Raw genomic sequence first — 18,168 nt, forward strand, 5'->3', positions numbered from 1 at the left:
GGTGCATGTTTGCAGGGGCAATATTTTAGACGACTGCACTCAGGCTTCACAGATGTATTTTCCACTTGTTTGTCCTAGAAGGTGATAATGCAGCCACTTTCCACTCATCTGTCACTACACAACCTCTGTTCAATATTTAAGTCTTTGCTCAGGGCAAGTTGTGTATTCCAGCAGATATGATATTCATAATTGAAACTGGAGAGTCAACTAGATGGATATGGTGTAGCCTTTTGTACCATTGCAACCAAACCATGCTGTGTGATCGCAGCTTGTTTCAAACTTGCATGCAGCCACAGAAACTTAACATAAACCCAGCTCCAGGAACTTACATGAAGAGCTTTTTTGTTTTTTTCTTAATGTTCCATCTTCCCAGGGGTGATTGCTTGAATTCCAGCAAGGAAATGATAGCAGGAACAACATGTACCATGTGCAAAAATGCTCTTACTCAGTAACTGATGAGGGTTACGTTTATAGTAGCTTCTTTCAGGCTCTCAGCTTGCAGAATAAACTTATAAACCTGTACTTCAGCTCACAGGACCCAAAAGTAAGATGAATAGCAGGACTTAAACACCTGTTGTGTAGATTGAAAGCACAATATTTACTGCAGGATAGAAGAGAGCACTGAAATGCTTGATGCTACTCGGCCACTGAAGAACAGGCTGGTTACAGCTGTGATCTTCCCTCCTGTGATCCATATTACTTTCCTTTTCTTTACCTTTTCAAGGTAAAGCTAACTAAAGTTTCAGGAAAGGACGTGGCCGGTGGAGGTCAGAATCAGATGATGAATGCAGCTGTTTGGAAAATCCATCATGCCATGTGCATAGACCTCTTTGAAAGTCTTGCAGCACAGTGGAGTGAAGGAGCAGTGCTGGGGAGGATAGCTTGCCTTCTTCCTTGTCTCTGATATTTGCAGTAAAATAGAATTATTACTCTTGAGCTAACCCTATCGTCATTAATATTGTGTGGCTTCCTCCCCGGAGTTGTGTCATCTATTCTGCTCACAGCACCATGGACTCAGTGCTGCAGTTGTACATGCCCTGCATTGTATCTGCAGCTCTTCACCTGTGTTAATTACAGTCCCTGGCATGTGCTTCCAGGTGTCTCATGATAATAGATTGTTGATTATATGTTGCCTTCCTTCTAGGATTCCTTGCATTCTCAACTGTAATTTGTTATTTTGTCTTTACTGTGCACCTCATTGAAACTCAGAGTATGTTTTGTTTTAACAGTGTTTAGTCTATTGGACTTGTGTTTTCAGGTTCAAATCAACACTTGTATGGTGGGGCTTTGTTTCTCCCCTTCCAGACTGCTTGATGGCTGGGGGGAAATAGCCTGCAAAAAATAATGTTAATTTGGTAGTCTTGCATCTCCCAGTTCTGCTTTATTTATTCACTGGGGGAAAAAAAGCAGGAGAAGGAAAAATATAACGATAATTTTCTAGCATATTTACCCTTTTATTGTCGGGTTGTACTTTTATGTATGTATTATTGTTTGAAAAGCATGAGAAATAAGCTGTAGACAGACACTTGGAGGCCTTGATGGTTGGATCTTCCATCACTGAGGTCACTGGGAGAGGTGGATGCACTGGAGTAAGGCTTGTGATTCAGTCTGCTGAAAGGACTTGTCAGGTCTCCTGGCTCTGGGAATATTCTTTCATGCCTCACTGCAGTGCTCCTAGAAACTGGTCTTGTGCAGAAAAGCTTTTTCTTTGGAGGGCTTCTTCCTTATAACTGAGTTTACCAATGCAGTCAGATTGGTCACATTCATACCTTTTGTGGGATGATTATCATAGCTATCGGAAGTCTCCAGGCTGCTGATTACATCAGCTGCTTTTATGGCACAGTGGGCAAGATGAAAGTGAGGAAGTGAGGCTGTGAAACAATCCCTCAAGAAATAGCTTTGTGGCTGGGAAGCCCACCTTCCTCCCACTGTTGTTCAGACTGGCCAGAACAACACATGAAACCAATGAGTTTTTCAGGGTGCACTGTTGAGGGAGTTTTTAAGAGCTCTGGAAAATAGTGTCCCCACAAATTACAACGGAGTAGTGCCACATTCATGCCCTCACATTTCACTCAGCTCTGGATGGAAGTCATTGCTATAGGAAGTCTCCCAGTCCCACGTTCTGGGATTGCAAAATGAGATCAGCAGTCTGCTGGTTGTAGGTTCCTTGTACTTACCTTACATCGAGGGTGAGCGTGGTTGCTGGTCTGCTCTGTGAATCTCTCACAGCCCACAGTTGGCTGTAGCAGAGTTGGATAGTAGATACAATGTTCTGCTTTCCTTATTTGTTGCAGTTCCAGGCTGTGTTTCGATCTGGAGGCAGGTTGGTAAGGGGGAAATGTGCTCTCCACGCTGTGCTTGTTATTCTCAGCCCATCTGATTGAAAGTTCCTTGTACAGGTTTTCTTGTGCCACTCTTCCTAAATCTCTTCATTCTTCAGAAAAGCTGAGCATCTTTCAGAACATATCAAGGTTTCTCAAAGTAGATGAAGATGAAGGAAAAGTAGAAACCCTTTCAAGATCCTGCAGGAATTTAGAGTTAAAAACATAATGGAGATGTTTCCAAAACTCTGTAAAAGCTACCTGAGCGAAAGCTTGGAAAATCAAGTTTCCAATCATTGAACTCTATAACAATTAATCTGTTTCATATCTTTTTAAAGAATATTACAATTAAAAAAAAAAAAAATAGAAAAGAAAATTGGAAAGAAGAGTTATACCATATCATGGTGTTGTTATTAAATTTGTAATGAGGCAGCAATTATTCCTAGCCAAGCGTGAAGCAGCATGACAAGAATTAGCTCACACCCTGTCAGTGAGCAATCTTCAGACTGGCAAATATCCATGGCAGCACTGAGAGGGATGTGATGAAAGCTCGCTGTGAGTCTCTCGTCTCTGAATGCATCTGGACATTGAAGCCTGGGGCTTTATACATCCAAGAGATGTGCTTAGAAAAAAACACATTAGCAAGTATTCATTTAAGCTTATTAAGGAAACAGAATTAAAATAGTTCTAGCAGAAGTTTAACAAAAGCAAATTTTCAGGTGTTATTTTCAATAATATTCAGCCCATTCTAGCATGCCTGAGGATGAAGGGGAGATGCATTTTATTCCTCAGCCTGACCTTAAGGGTTGTAAATGTTTTGCCTCTGCTAAATCTTTCATAGAGAACTCCTGGAGATTCAGTGCCTCAGTGCTACACAGAAGAAATTAAATGATGTGATGTAAAACTGTCCTTCCTCTAAACCGTGAGCATCAAAGAGATTTAAGGACCACCCTGTCTGTTTTCAGGAGGGTCTAAATTAGTGCTTATGCGTGTGTTCTTTCTTAACCCTGGCTGCTCTTGCCTCCATTATGGACTTGACATATAAATTATTCCTCGTTTTTTTTACCACAGATTTATTCTGGGTGAGATGTTAAGTACTGAGAAGAGAAGGAAAAAAAGTAACAAAAATGAGCTTTAGAGGTCATGCTAATCTTTGTCCCTTAGCTTGCTTCTGTTCTGGACAGTGAAGTTTTGTAAAATTGGCTTTTCAATACAAGAAAAACTGTAGTAGGGAGAGTAAATTGGGGAGATGTGCTAAATATGGATTGCACTTATTTTTGGAGCAACCCCTGACACGTCTGCTGTTAATGCTGCAAGAGCAGTTCATAGAATCGTGGTGTACGCATTCTTATGCATCAAAGAAATAAATATACTTTGGATAGAATTACAGCATTTGAACTTTAATTAAACATATATATATATTTGTCATGACCTTTCATGCAGTGCTTCTGAATAATGAAAGCAAAACAAAGTGTTCCAGCATGAGCCCAAAGGCGGCTGCAATTTACCTCTTTTTGAATGCTGCCACTTACCATTGTATGATTTGATTTATTTCTGGCTACCAGCCAGTCGTACTTATTACCAGCACCATGCTTCCCCTGCAGAGACCAACTGTGCCCTGTCTTTTTGAGTTTTTGTCTTATCTGACTCGCAGGTTGGAGTAAAACTCCTTACATTACTGTTTCTTGTCTCAGCCTCCCCAAAAAGCAATGACTTGCGGTTCAGGTGACTGCCCTCTCCAGCCCTGAAGTTATTTCTTCCTGCTATCAAAACTGCTTCTCTATAGACGTTCTCAAGTGCTTTGTATCGTGCTTCTCCTCTTCAATCCTTGTTTTTTCTGGAGTGAGCTCCCCAGTGCCAGCATGAAGTAAGCATGAAGTTAAGGATCATGCCTGGCAGGCTCTTGGCGGTGCTTCTTGTATTGTGAATCAGACTCCCTGTGTTTATTTTTGGGAAAATCCTGACAGAAGGCACGTTTGGCATTGTTATAAGGCTTATGGGTTTGTTCCAAAGAAAAATGGTGCTTGGCTTTAGATGTGGATGAGTTCATAACTGTAATAAAGAACAATACTGGGCTTGCCATTAGTTTACTAAGGAAATTTCCTATTAATGGAGATGTTTGTGGAGGAAATGACAACAAAACAACAGAGTAACCTTTTACCAGTGGCACTTCTTCAGTAGAACAAGAGATAGTTGACTGTGCTCTTCAGCTTTTTTTGCCTGGGATAGACTTTACTGTTACTGCAAAAAAATGGTTACTTTCAGAGCACACATAACCTGGTGAACAGTAGGGACCATATTGCTTAACTCAACAGTTTCTTTTGTCCCATGCTGTAAGAGGTCCTCTTACTCTTTATCTGTCCTGACAGTCATTTACTGCCTCAGAGCCAGAGAAGAGTTTTGGAAACAGTTTGACCTACGATTACAGGCACACCTAATTTTTATTTACGTGGCATTTGTGTGGAAGAGCAGATTGCTTTCATAGTGGCGTGCAGAGATGGAGGTATGAGGGCAGGGAAATCTTTCTTTGTGTCTCCCTTCCTTTTCAGTGATAGCTGTACAGTGAGTTACAATCTCAACTTACAATACCCTTTTTTTCCTTTAGTCAGTTCTGTCATATCTCAAGGTGAAATCGTGTGTTATGTTTTCTTTTCACACTCTCTAGATGGTAGAGTGTGCTGATAATGCTGACGGTGACTGGACAGATATTATCAAATAGTAATAACAAAAAAATGTACTGCTGGAGAAGTTGCTGTTCTTCAGGTGTGCATGGAGAGCATTGATGGCAACCTGTCATAAGTTAGTACCTCTGTGAGTCCTAGTTTTTCCTTCCAGAACGTGTTTCCTTTCCAATTAATAGAGGAAGTAGTGTCACTGTAGGATCTTAGCCTGCTCACTTGGGAAAACTCTATTTCTCCATTTGCCTGAGCCTCATACTCTGATGTTCTGTCAGGCACATGCTGTATCTGTCTCTGCAGCCTTTGCCTGATGCTGTGCTTTGGCACAGATAAAGTTGTTGAACTGACTGCTTGACTGAAATTCCTCTCTTCTTGCTCAGCACAGAAAAGTGCAAGTGTGAGGCTTCTCTGTTGCTGTTAACTAGCAGCTCGAGGCCTTTAGCAGCTGGAGTTTGAATTTGGGTAGTCATATTTAACAGGTTGAGTTGTCTTTTGTAGTTATGAATTCGGTCAGAGGTTTTTATTGCACCGAAGGTGAGTTCCTCAGGGTAGTTCCTCTCCTGTTGGGCAGACAGGAGAAAAAGCCTGATGATGTTACCTGGTGAACAGGGGACCGTGGAATGGAGGAATGCTAAACATGACTGCGGAAAGTTTGGGATAAAATAGACGATAGATGGATGCTGTGAAGCATTTAAAAACAGCAGTGGGTTTTATTATATCTTTGCTATCAAAAAATGTTGCAGAGGCTTCTTTTCTTATAAGAAGCATACAAATGCTTAAGTCATTGTTACCTTTTCTAGGATATTTTAAGCCTGATTTTGTTTTCAAGCCCAAAGCTTCTCTGTGCCAAAGTCAATTAATTTAACTGTTTGTAATGTTAGGCAACACGGAGCCTATGTATTCAAGTAAAATACTGAGCTGCTACCTACCTTTTGCTGCCATTAATTTCAGTTAGCTTAGTCATAAAATGACCACCTTATCAAATCTTGACAGTTACCAGTGAACCAAAGGCTATTGAAACAATACCAGAAGACATGAGGGCTGCCTAAGAAATCTCCTTTTCTATAGGCCTTTCCTAATCATTTTTGCACAGTAATGAAGCCTTTGTTCCTGGAGATTAATGACTCTGTAGGACTTTTGCAGGGGTTCTCTGCCTCCTTTGTTGGAAAGAGAACTGGTTTATTAATCTGTTGCATGGGGAGCTCAGATTAAAGATAAGGACATAAAGGGTTGCATTTTCTGGGAACTATATGAAAGATTGCTGTGCTTAGATCCATGGTAACAATAGTAGGATTCAAGCACATTTTTCCTTGCTTTGCACTTTCAAAGGATACTTCCTAAGTATCCAGCTTGGAATTGGAGATATCTATATATTTGCTAAAGTGGCTTGCAGAATTGCCCTAGAGTGTATTGTTGCCTTCAAGAAGTGAAAATAGAGCCATGTTTCATGCAGTGTAGTACTTCAGAGGGACAATGGCAAATGACTTTTACTGAAGGAGCTTTTCTTTCTCTGCTGAATCAGCTGGCTGAGCTGCAATGATTTTCATACCCCGATATTTTTTCTTTTGTTAGGAGTGGAATAAAAGGCTTAACCTGTCCTGTTCATTTTGCTCAGCTTAGATACAGTTAACATTGATGCATTTGTCTGCACGTTGCCAGCCTTTCAGCAGCATGGCAGGATGAATTTGAAATTATTCATCCTACTGGATATATTCCTTCATCATTTGACCTATCTGTGTTGGGACTACAAAGTCTTCCCTTGGAAAACATTAAAAAGAGCTCAAAAGGCCAGCAATGTTTCCTAGAAAGCAGATAAGACTGTGCTCTGCAGGGAATCTCTGGTAATATATGCGCTAGATCAAATTGGTTTAATGGCCAGTTTTAAAACTGTGGTGTTTTGTTTTTTTTTCACAAGCTGTGGTTCTGTGCACCATCATGACAGTGATGGCCTGCAGTTCTGCAGCTTTAGTGTTTGATGGCTGCTAAAGTGCTGGCAGCTTTCACACAGTGGCATTTCCAGGAAACAAAATTAAAACCTCCCTTCTGCCCCTGGATGGGTAAAGCTGCACTTTGTATTGAGATGCACCTGTACGCTGTGTGTGCACTGTCACATACAAGAGATTCTGACTCCTGTTTCTCCAGAGATCACGGCCATAATATCATCATAAATGCTGTAATTAAAGCAATGATCAAGTTGAGGTTAAATCTGCCTCTTGCCTCCTTTCTTTCCAAAAGCTGTTCAATCAAACTTTATGGATTTGATATTTATTCAGAAACCATGTGGGAGAGGATATTTGAAACTTGTCAGAAAGGTTGTCAGAATAAGGGGGGAAAGAACACTTTTCCTTTATACTAAGGAGAGTTGCTGGTGTGTGAGATCCTTCAAACTTAACATATAATTGAGCATGGAAGAAATCTGCAGCAAAAGGAGATGAATGGAGGAAACCTTTCATGCTTAAGGATGGGTCTTTCTGTGCACCCTTTCCAGGTTCACTGTGGAAAAGACCTATGTGCAAGGACTTTGTTTGCAGCCTGATGGCATCAGTGAGGGCAGGCATGGATCAGTAGTGCTGCCATTTCCTAGTTGGTTCGGGTCAGGAACCACTGCATTTTTCCAGGCCTTCAGATTGGGGCACATGATGCCTGTGCTGAAGAAATGCTGGTGCCAAAAAGACTGCAGTCTGGACAGACACAGTATGGAAAGTGCAGTGCAAGCACAGCAGAGAGAAAAATCTTGCCTCAGATCTCAGTAGTCATCTGCAGAAATGGGAATGGAGAGTGGCAAGTCCTCTAGGTTTTCCTTTTTATTACCTTTCTTCGCCCATTCCCAGCCCTAAGCTATTCTCAGCTACCATCCTGAGAAATGCAAGGACCTGGTGTGTTACCCTACTGTTTATTTGCCTGACCTCTGTTTTTGCCCCTTTCAGAACAGCACAGTTCTGGCTTTGCTTCTCCGTAAGGGAGATGCTTTTCTTGCTCCACATGTGGTTAAGTGCTAAAACCTTGCTGTGAAACGTCAGTGCTTAAAGCTTCCGTGAGTTCAAGGAGTGGACAATTCACAGAGGAGACAGCCCTGAGAATTATTAAATGCAGAAACACGACTTCTGGCTTAGTAAGTCTCTGAACTGTAAACTGCATGGAGGGTATTTCTGGAAGAAACACCGTTGTCCATATTTGTATTCTCACCTGATTTGGGGCATTGTCAAAAGCAAGATGGATCTTTGCACTCAGTGAGTGCAGTGGTATTAAGATTGCAAGCTCTTTGCTTCTGAGAATTGGTTTTACTTCTTGTTGTTCACTGTGTGAAGAGAGCTTGCAAGGAAGCTGCAAGTTGTTCTAGGCAGGTCTTTTCCTTATCCTGCCTGATTGCCGGTGCTCAAGGAAATGTTTTTACAAGAAGTCAAGGAGTAATGGATCTGTGCAAAAATGACTCTCTGTAAGCATTCCTGCCCTTCCCTTCTTAACCCCTGTAATTCTATATAGAGCAGGGTGTGTTGTCTCTGGTTAGGTCTGAACCTTGGGCTGCTTTGCTCTGGCAGTGCTCAGGGGCGTTGCGTGGGGGGTTTGTACTGGTGCAAAACCATAAAACAACTCCATGTTACCAGATACCATTCTTTTTTTGGAATGTTTGATTAGATAAGAGGTGCCCTACTACCGAAGGCTTGAAAATAAGAAATAGTTTATGATTTCAGTTCAAAAAAATGAAAAGAAAACCTTCTTGATTGCCTCTGGATAAAAGCTTAAAATGGAGCCAACTTTGTACCCTCAAGTGACCCTCAGCATCTCAGGACTTTAAAGCCAAGCTTTTAGTTTGGGGGATATTATTAAAAGTGGTGGGTTCTAACCTGTTTTGTTGTTTTTGTTTTGTTTTTTTCTTTCAAAATGTCCATTGAATGCAAATAACAGTTTTATTCAAGAGAGAGGGTGAAGTTGGCAATAGGAAAGGATATCAGAGTCCTCTCTTTGGGGTAATGCATCTCTTTTACTGTGTGCAGTGTTAAAAGGTCCTGTTTTTTTGAGATAACCATAGATACATTAAAATTACTGCTCCCAGAAAAGAGATGAAATAATAAATGGCCAGGAATGTGAAGCCCTTGTATGTTGCTTGTGTTTGGGATGTACTTGCAGAAGGGGATGTATGTGAGCAAATGATATTTGGTCTTCCAAGTAAATTCCCGCTGTTTATTGGGGCTAGTGTTGAACACTTGCTTAATGTGGTATGTGTGATGTTTTCAGCTGAGTGTCAGATACCTGCATAACTAAACGTAAAAAGCATTAAAAGCAGAATTGGGGCAGAAAACCCATAAATAGCAAGATGCAAAATTGGAACAGATCTGTTCACTTAAGTTTGTTTTCAGAAAATACATTTGAAATTCTTACAATCACAAAGAATTCTTTTCAAGTCACATTATTGCAAAAAAGCAAGCAGTGTGTATTTACAACCATTTCTGTTGTTTATTTTAAGTCAATCTGTTGAACTTCTGGATTATTTTTTCAATAGACATAGGAAAGTAGTACTAAATCAAATTCTGGCCACGAGAGCCTTCTGTTCACAGGCCAAGGAAATAATAAGTTTCAGTTTATTTAAGCAGTTCATCCTTTTTCCTTTAAATCTAAAAAGCAAAGGTTAAAAGCACAGGGAGAAAACCCTGTTTCAGCATTAAAATTTGGGCTGAGATCATCCAGTTCTAAAAATGCCTGTGATGCGTCCAAGGTACTTTTAATTCACTGTTTTTTTAAATGCAAAATACTTTCCTTTTTTTTTCCTTTTTTTTTTTTTTTTTAAAACATATTAATTATAGAGGAAGTTATTTAACTCATTGAGAGTACTCGGAGATGGTACTGCTGTTAGTTTTTTGTTTTAGAAGTATTGATAGGAGTCAGTGGCAGTATGCGAAGAATGTGTACAAATTGGAATAAAAACATGGCAAACTACAGTCGCTGAAGGGTTTATCAGTAAAGTAGGAGAATTTTTCCAACCAGGAAAAGAACAGGCAGCATTTAGTGTCAAGGATGTGCCTGAGCACAGATGAATGTACTTCAGTGGTTAGCAACCAAAACACATTAACCTTTATATAGGAATACTGCTGCAGAAAAATAATTGTCTTGTTGGTCTAAATAAAGGTTTTTGTGTGCTGATTTAAATCATTATTAGAGCTGAGGAATTACAAAATGTGTTTTAATTCCTCTACCCTTGTTTGGTCACAGGGAATTTGGCCACTTTGAGCACTAAGTGACTGCTTTTGTGTCAGTGTGAAAGGCAGATAAAGCTTATGGCAGCACCCCAGTGACTGAAGAAATCAGCTCCACGGTCCTTCCTGCTTTGCAGCCCCTTAGAGCTGTGGGGAAGTTTTGTTTGCAGACTGCTGTTTTTTAAGAGGTTTGGACAACTGGTAAAAGACATAACACTGAACTAGAAGTTGTAAAAAGCATCTGACTAATGAACTATATTTGGAAATGGCACCTTGGTTTAGTGCTTAACTTTTTAACTGCCTAATTGGAAGAGTGGAAATATTAGTTCTGAATTCCCAGCAAAGCGACATGCTTACTCTGCTGTGTTGCCAGTCTGCGCTGTACACTTTGCCATCACTGCTCTGTTCTCTCCTAGGAGTGTGAGCCTGCACCCATTTCTGTTGAGTTCAACAGCATTTCCCTTTGGTTTCTGGGCCTCAGCCATTCCCATGTTCTGCCCACGAGCCTGCTGCTGTAAACCCAAGAGACCGTTTTCTAGTGGTTGTTACATGGAATCATGTGCCAGATGGGAAAATGCACTTGGTATTGGCAGCAGCTGCCAATTACAGGAAAAAAAAACATGGGCAGTATGTGAATGGGGACCAGAAATCCTTTACATCTGTGAATTCCTTCCGTCTCTTCATTGCTCTGCTCGAGGATCCATCCTGCAGGCCACGTAGTTCTCAGCTTCCCTTATGCCTGGGTTTATTCTGCCAGTTGCCCGATATTGTCAGCTAATTGGAGTGGAAATGAAGAATGAAAGCGCTATTATCGAGTTGCCAAGTCTCCTCACTTGGCAGCTGGAGGGTGATGCTGGTGATTGTTACCAAAGTGTAATTGCTCTGGGCTCTGCCCAGGGTTTCAACAAAACAGCTTCATATTGCTGCTGTGAGACACCTGATACCTGCCTTCCTTGCTTGGCTCTGCTGGAGAACCACATGGGAGGTCAGTGAGGCCCAGCCTCGCCGGAGCATTGCTGCCAGCTGAGCTGCGGCCCTTCAGAACATGATGGGCTGTGTTGAGGTCCTTCACTCCCCAGAATGCAGCGACCACTCTTGTGTGTACCCAAGGACAGAGCAGGCTTATTGTGAGATGACTGTGTCACGTTTTACTGATTTCTCCTAAAAAGTAGGAAAGGCAATTAGAAGGGCACGCAGTAAACAACAACAACCGTGTAGTTTGCAGCATGATACTAAAAATTCTAAGCTTGATTCTTGGATACAATTAAGGCTTCAGCAGTAGACTGCTGCTTTCTCAGTGCTCTGTAATTGCAGTGTTGCCCCCAAGCAGATGACCCTGCTGTGCTGCATGGGGAATCCAGCATCCTGCGGCATTTTATGGGTTGGCCAAGCATTGCTGTGAAACCGTGGGAAGAGGGAGGGAGACAGAACAGCTGTTGCACGTGCCTTATTTCCACAGTCACTGCGCCAGAATAGAGCATGGATTGTCATCTTAGTGCTGTGAGAGCTCACGCCAAGCTGCATCTGATCAGGTTACTAAGGCTTTTTAGGTATTAATAGCAAACTCCAATTATACTTGGGTGTGGGTTTCTTTTGTGGGTTTGTTTTTTTTTTTTTTTTGTTTTTGTTTTTGTTTTTTTTTTAATGTGAGGTAGGGAAGGAACAGGTGCAGCTATATGAAGTTAGGAAGACTGCTCAAAAAAGGCATGTCCAAAAAGATTTAGGTTACTCCGTGCTCTGGTTAATGCAAGAGTGTGGCGGCAGCAGCCCAGGAGAGCTTCCAGCTGCCCTGGGCTTCAACTTCCACTCTCTCTGCTCTTTGTCCCTTCAGATGATGCTTTGCTTCAGGCCTTTCATACTCTTAACTGCTAGTTGCTTTCTTGCATTCATCTCCTTTGCATTTTTTTAATGTGCAACTGTTGTGCTTTCTCTCCTACCTTTTTCTCTATGTCAGTATTCTCCAAACCCACGACATGCTTCTGCTGTGATTCAGTGTCTTGGGTTTTATTTTGCTTTGCCTTGTGTCTAGGTGCCTGCAAGCTCTGAACTCCTGGGAGCATATCTTGCTTTTCTGGGTCCCATTCTGCAAACCAAACAAATGGAGCACATACATCTCTTTTTCCAGCATGGTGTTTAACGTTCAGTCGAGTTGGGTATCATTTATTCTTCTGATGTAGGGAAATCCAAACCATTAATTAGCTGTAATGGTACTACTTGGTGCATAAGGAGTGCTTTCCATCTTCAGAGTGCTCTGTGCACAGTATTTCATTATTTATACTGTTAATTATATTAGCACTTGTAAGGAAAAAGCCTCTTAAAGTGTCATTGATAAAAGTACACTCTTAACAGGATAGGAATTTGGAGCTTAATTGTTGCAGATAATTTATTCACTAAGACTCAGTGCCTTAGAGAAAATATACTGTGGATTTACAGCATTTCTTTAAGTGTACAGAATAAAGTTTTGCTTTCTGTTATAAATAGTAGTATCTGGGATCTTTCAAGTTTCTTTGTAAGTGCTAGATAGATACTAAAGAAGCCTTGCAGCATGAAGTGCAAGTTGGTGAGATCTCTGTTTTGCAATTGGTGCTTGGTATTTTGATTGCTATCAATAAAGTGTCTTGGGAGCCTTTCTTTGCTTCTGCATTGCTTTGAGCATGTTATCTTAGCATGAGCTCAATGAGATCTCAGGGTTAGCTGGAGGCAGAACATACACAAGCTGCTGGCCTCTGATTGCCTTAACCAGAGAGTCAGGTCTGAAATGGAAGAGTGCAGTGAAAATAGAAGCAGTGATTAAAGCCAGCATTCTGCAGGTCGTAGAAGTTCTACATATGGATTGATCAATCTTTTTATGCTTTTCTGTATTAGCAACTGTTAGCCATATGCTCAGCAGTACACACAGTACACACAGCAGTACACACATATGCTCTAACACACAGTTAGAATTAGTTTTAAATATGATCCTGACACGGTACCCAGCAATATCATCAAAAAATCACTGTCGCATTGAACTCCCACTTCTTTTGTGTGTTTTCATTGCCCATGAAGTGCATGTCCTTGACCTCAAAGGAATTGAGGGCTTGAACTTCAAATGGCTTGTAACCAGACCATTGCATTTTGCTCAGTTTACCATGACTATAACGTTCAGCCATTCGGTAACGTTACAAAGAATAACCCCTCCACCTCCCTGCAAAGAAAACAGTAAAATTAATTGTTGTCAGGAGTCAGATGTTCAAATTTGATTTTAGGTCTGTTGCTCCATAGCCAGGAATCCTGAACAAAACCTGAACACTGAGATCTGTGAGCTGCTTGGAAGATTCTCACACCCAAAAAATCAGGTGGTGGGTTTATGAATTCCCAAAACCACAGCAGTGATGTCTGAACCTAGCAATGAAAGTCACCTGTGGATGATTCCAGCTGTGAGCCTTGGGATGCAGCTCAGATTCTCACCCAGGAAAATGCTGGATGAACCACCAGATAACGCCCTGCCCACTTAGGCTATGGTAGGAAGCAGGAGACAAAGTAGGTAGGAGAGAAGGTTGGTTTTGTTGGAAACTAGGGTGTTTCGACCTCGGAACCATATGAGGCCTTTGGCCACCAGCCCACCACAGAAATATTACTTATTTAATACAGAGGAGAAGCCTATGGAGTGAAGGAGAGCCTCACCTGCCCCCTTGAAAGCAACAATATGTGCACACCTAAAGGATGAACTCAACCAGCTCTTCCCTCTCTGGTACCCAGTGCTAGCCCTTTTGTGGCTTCTGAGGTTGCAGCCTCACCCTGCAATGAGTGGCCAAGTTTAAAATGCAGGCTGCTTCTCAGTGCTGACTTCACTTGTGCACAGATTTTTCTCATCCTCTCCTGCTGTTTTGGAATTCCCCGCCAGCTGGAAATAAATATGTGAATAGATCAATAGATACGTCAAATATTTTTGATGATTAACTGTCACTTTTTGCCAGTGGAAAGATGTTAGGTGTTCTGTATGTTGCCACAATGTTTGGGTCTTAGGGTGGATCTGAGTATGCTGAAAAGGGCGGAATGGGTTAATAACAGCATGTGTTAGCTAAAGCTTTGCACATCCATAATGTAACCCGAATGTATTCTGTAGTTGTGCAGTAAATCTGTTGGCATAGGTGGTTTCTAGGTTTCTGCTCTAAAGGCACAGCTGTGTGTGTCAGAGGGGTCCCAGCTGCACGACTAAAGCAGAAACTATCTCCTCTCTGTGTTGCTGATACACTGCCCCATAATGAAATTAAATATGGATATAGCAATTGATATACATTTCATAATACCTCAATACGTAGCTACTGGTTGCTTTTTTAAACTGCTGAGAAAGAGAAGTTAACGTGGCAGAACTGACAACTGCAGAGGAGCCGAGTGCAGGCAAGAGGAAAGATTTCCGAAACAAAGGCAGTAAATCACTGGCCCTGTGGTTTACCCAGTAAGTATCCTAATAGCAAACTGTTGCTTTTCTAAGTTGTCTTGCTAAGTCACAGATTCTGTAAGTAAGAAAAGGGAAATTTAGCCATTAAACTTGAAGCTTTACTCATGATAAATGGAAGATAGGTCCATTCCCTCATTTTCCTCTTTCTCCACCTTCCAAGATTGAGGGACTCATTTCCATTGCCATGGCATTTTGAGAAAGCCTTTGAGTGATGTTAATACCAACAACTCACTGCTCACAGCAAGGCATGGCACTCTTAATGGGAGATCATCCTTTGTGCTCAGACACAATTTTTTTTGTAGTGCTGAATCTCCTTACCAGACAAATCTGACCCAGCAGCCAATGCAGCCGAGCTGCATCCATCTCTTAGAATACCCGTTGCTCATAGCACTGTGGTTATGCTGCTCTGAGGGATGCCAGGGTGCAAGCCTTCTGGTTCAGGGACTGTTGTCTCCTCTATGAAAGCATCCTACTGCCATCAGAAGGAGTGTTTTCCCTCCAACCTGGTGCCTTAAGCTTCTCTGCTCTCAAGGCAGTTTTTCTTATTCACTATGCACACATTCATATGAAGGCAGGAGCCTTGGCTGGTTCTCTGGGATGCTGCCGCTATTTAGTGTCAGGATGGCTGGAAGTTGGTGTGCAGGGATAAAGAGGAGGAAAGCTTTGTTTCCCAAGCACTTTGCCAAAAGTAATGTGTCCCAGGTGGCTGCTCAGACCTTGGAGAAACTGTTGGGAGGGAAGGCGATGTCTGTGAAGTGTCAGAGCATCTGGACAAGGGCTTGAGATGGCTTATGGAAGCACTGTAGCAGCGTGGGATCATGACCTCGGTGTAGAGGGAATGGGAAGGGGTCAAACCGGGGTGGTGAAAACCTTTGCAAATTAGCTGTGGGTGTTCCAGTCGGGTGCACTGATCAAGTGGTGGTGACAGCTATTTGTGAGTCTGCTGGACCGCCCGCTTGGTTAGGGTTCCCTTCTTCCATGTTATTTTGTATAGCTGTGACTAGGTAGAGGCTCTTCGTAGCTGGCCATGCATTCAGTGTTTTTGACTAAATCAGTTTAATTGCATCTTATGCTCTTTAGACCTTTGCTTCCATCTAGCAGCCTGATGTAATGTGCTCAATTTAAATCATGGTTTCAACTTGAGCACCCTTCCTTCTGCATTCTTGCAGGCTCAAAATTTTGAATGTTGTGTTCAAGAGCTGAGAACTGACTTGCAATCAAGGGTTTCAGTGAGGTCCTATGTATTTCCCATCAGTGTGTGTGCTATGCTGCATGCTGCCACAGGGATCTATTCAGGGGTGTGTTAGCCTCTAAGTGAGCTCAGGAGCCTTAGCATGAGCTGTGATCATCACAGTAGCTGCAGTTTGGACAATTTCTGGCTTTTGAAAAGTGTCAAAAAATGCAGTAGGTACTTCGAGATTGATGGAGGTTATTTCCTATCAACCATCTTGCTGTTGGAGCTGGTTATTTGCCATGCATGCCTGCGTCTTTCAAATGTATGTTTGAATTTGCTGATATGAACAGTACCAAAGTTGTGACTGATAAGCATATGGGAGGGAATGTTGTCCATTGGTTTTGGTTTTGTTCTCAGAGTCTGTTTTGAGTGGTATGAAGCATTTGTTGTTTGATGAAATAGTGCACACCTCATGCTGTATGGGTCTAATTGTAAACTTCTGTTTGTTTACAGAATAACACAAATTGGAAGCCAGATTCTTGCCAAGACTGCAGTTGCCAAAGCAATGTTGTCACCTGTGAACCTACTGTCTGCAAACATCCTCAGTGTGACTTTGAGAAGGTAAGGGGCTGCAGCTATCCAAACACCAGTTGATCGGCTCTTCATGGTAGGAGAAATGTCAGATCTCACTGGAGTTGCCATCCCTCTTCTGCTTTGATCTCCTGAAGTAGTGACTTGTTAAATTGTCATGTGGGTAAACACACAGTGCACATAAAGGTATAGTGGAGGGCATAGATCCTGCAGTCCCTGCCAGGGTAAAACTCCTCTTATTTTAGTGGGAGGACAAGAAGAAGATGTAACATGAAGTTTTTTCCAGGACGAATGAGCAGAGATTAGGTGGTTGCTTATCTCTGTGCAGCGCTGTGGCATTCACTGTATCAAACTTATGCATTCAGCTGCTTCCATGAAGCTCCATTTGAACCTGAGAATCTGATTTGGGGGACACAGGAGGGAGCAGTGAATTCATGTTTTTTCTCCCAGGGTGTGTGGGACTGCCCAGGGTCAGAAACAGTCTTTGTGCTCATCCACTCCTTGTTGATGAAAGCCTGTGGAAGAAATGCACAGGCAGAACCCAGTGTGTGAAGCCTCTGGCTGTAGTACAGAGATGCACCACCTCTGGCTGTTGCTATGGCCAGAAACGTGGTGGTAAAACGGCTTGCGGACTGCTGGTACTCCCAGAGCAGTCTGGTGCCCAGAGAAGGCTCCTGAACTGAGTTGGGACCTCCTAGCATGAGCCCAGCTTCCAGTCACCTTTCATTTGAAGATGGAGCTGGGTCACTGTCAGACAGGCAGATGGACTCTTTCCACTCTGGTGAACAACAACAAAGCAGAGATTGTCTTTCACTTTCTTGTGCCTTGCTATGGTTGTTGAGCTTCATTGTCTCCTGTTTATCTTTCTGTCTGAGCCTTCATTAATGGTTATATGTAATTAGCCATGGGATTGGTGTTGCATTAGCATCTGGATTAGTAGGGTAGAATGCGTGAATGACAATGAAAATTAGCGCTTTAAAGAAGCACTGCCAATATAATAATTATATGGCTTTATAAACCAGGTTGAAATATTTTCCAATATGACAGTGTTAACAGAGAAATAATTCTGATCCTTACTACTTTCCCCATTATCACCGTGCGTTGATTAAAGCAAGACTAAAATACTAGGAATTTTTGTGCTAAGGAGAGAAATAATAGAAAGAGAGTGCTGTTATGGTGCATCTAATAATGGGTGGGCTAGAGAACATGTTGTTCATTTAAAGAAAAAACAATAACAAAGAAAAGGATAAATGAAAAGGTGGCAACTGTAAAGCTCATAATGGGAAACAGGTTTACATTGTAAAATGAATCTCTCTGACTTCTTGGCATTGGTAATCTTCAAAGAGTTTAAATCTTCTGTAAAGGACTGGCAACTGAAATGGTGAGAAGAATTGAGTCTTTGAAAATCTTGCCACTGAAAAAGAAGGTCGTAAATCCCTATTCCTCTTTATTTTTTACCTACGTACAATGAGATTGATGCTAATATTGTTGATCCTATGTACAACAACAAGGTATAAACAAAAACGGTCTGCAAAAGCATACCCAGTGATGATAGTGAAGGAAGCCTTTTTTCATTTTGAAAAATCAAAGTGCTTCTTTTAGAAAACATCAAAGACTTGTAACATTTCAAGTAATTCTGATCATGCTTCTTGTATAAATGAAGAAGTAATAGGTAGGACAATTTGGGGCATTGCATTTTTGATTATAGCAAAGCAAATGGTGACACCTTCCTGAGTGAGAGCCATACCTATGGGGAAGGGATGTGGAATGC

At 41.7% G+C, this 18,168-nt stretch overlaps 1 protein-coding gene across 4 annotated transcripts in view; it reads left to right on the plus strand.

The window, feature by feature from the left end:
• Positions 1 to 18,168, plus strand: part of FRAS1 (Fraser extracellular matrix complex subunit 1) — a 157,887-nt gene that overhangs the window by 33,821 nt on the left and 105,898 nt on the right. For all 4 annotated transcript variants that reach the window (XR_011903541.1, XM_072336480.1, XM_072336481.1 and 1 more), the window contains exon 3: positions 16,320 to 16,427. Coding sequence is in view for 3 of the 4 variants with exons in the window: in XM_072336480.1 (XP_072192581.1) it covers positions 16,320 to 16,427 (108 nt within the window). In the remaining variant the exon portion in view is untranslated. The remainder of the gene's footprint in view (positions 1 to 16,319; positions 16,428 to 18,168) is intronic.

The sequence above is a fragment of the Excalfactoria chinensis genome, chromosome 4 (genome assembly GCF_039878825.1).
Source record: "Excalfactoria chinensis isolate bCotChi1 chromosome 4, bCotChi1.hap2, whole genome shotgun sequence".
Lineage (NCBI taxonomy): Eukaryota > Metazoa > Chordata > Aves > Galliformes > Phasianidae > Excalfactoria > Excalfactoria chinensis.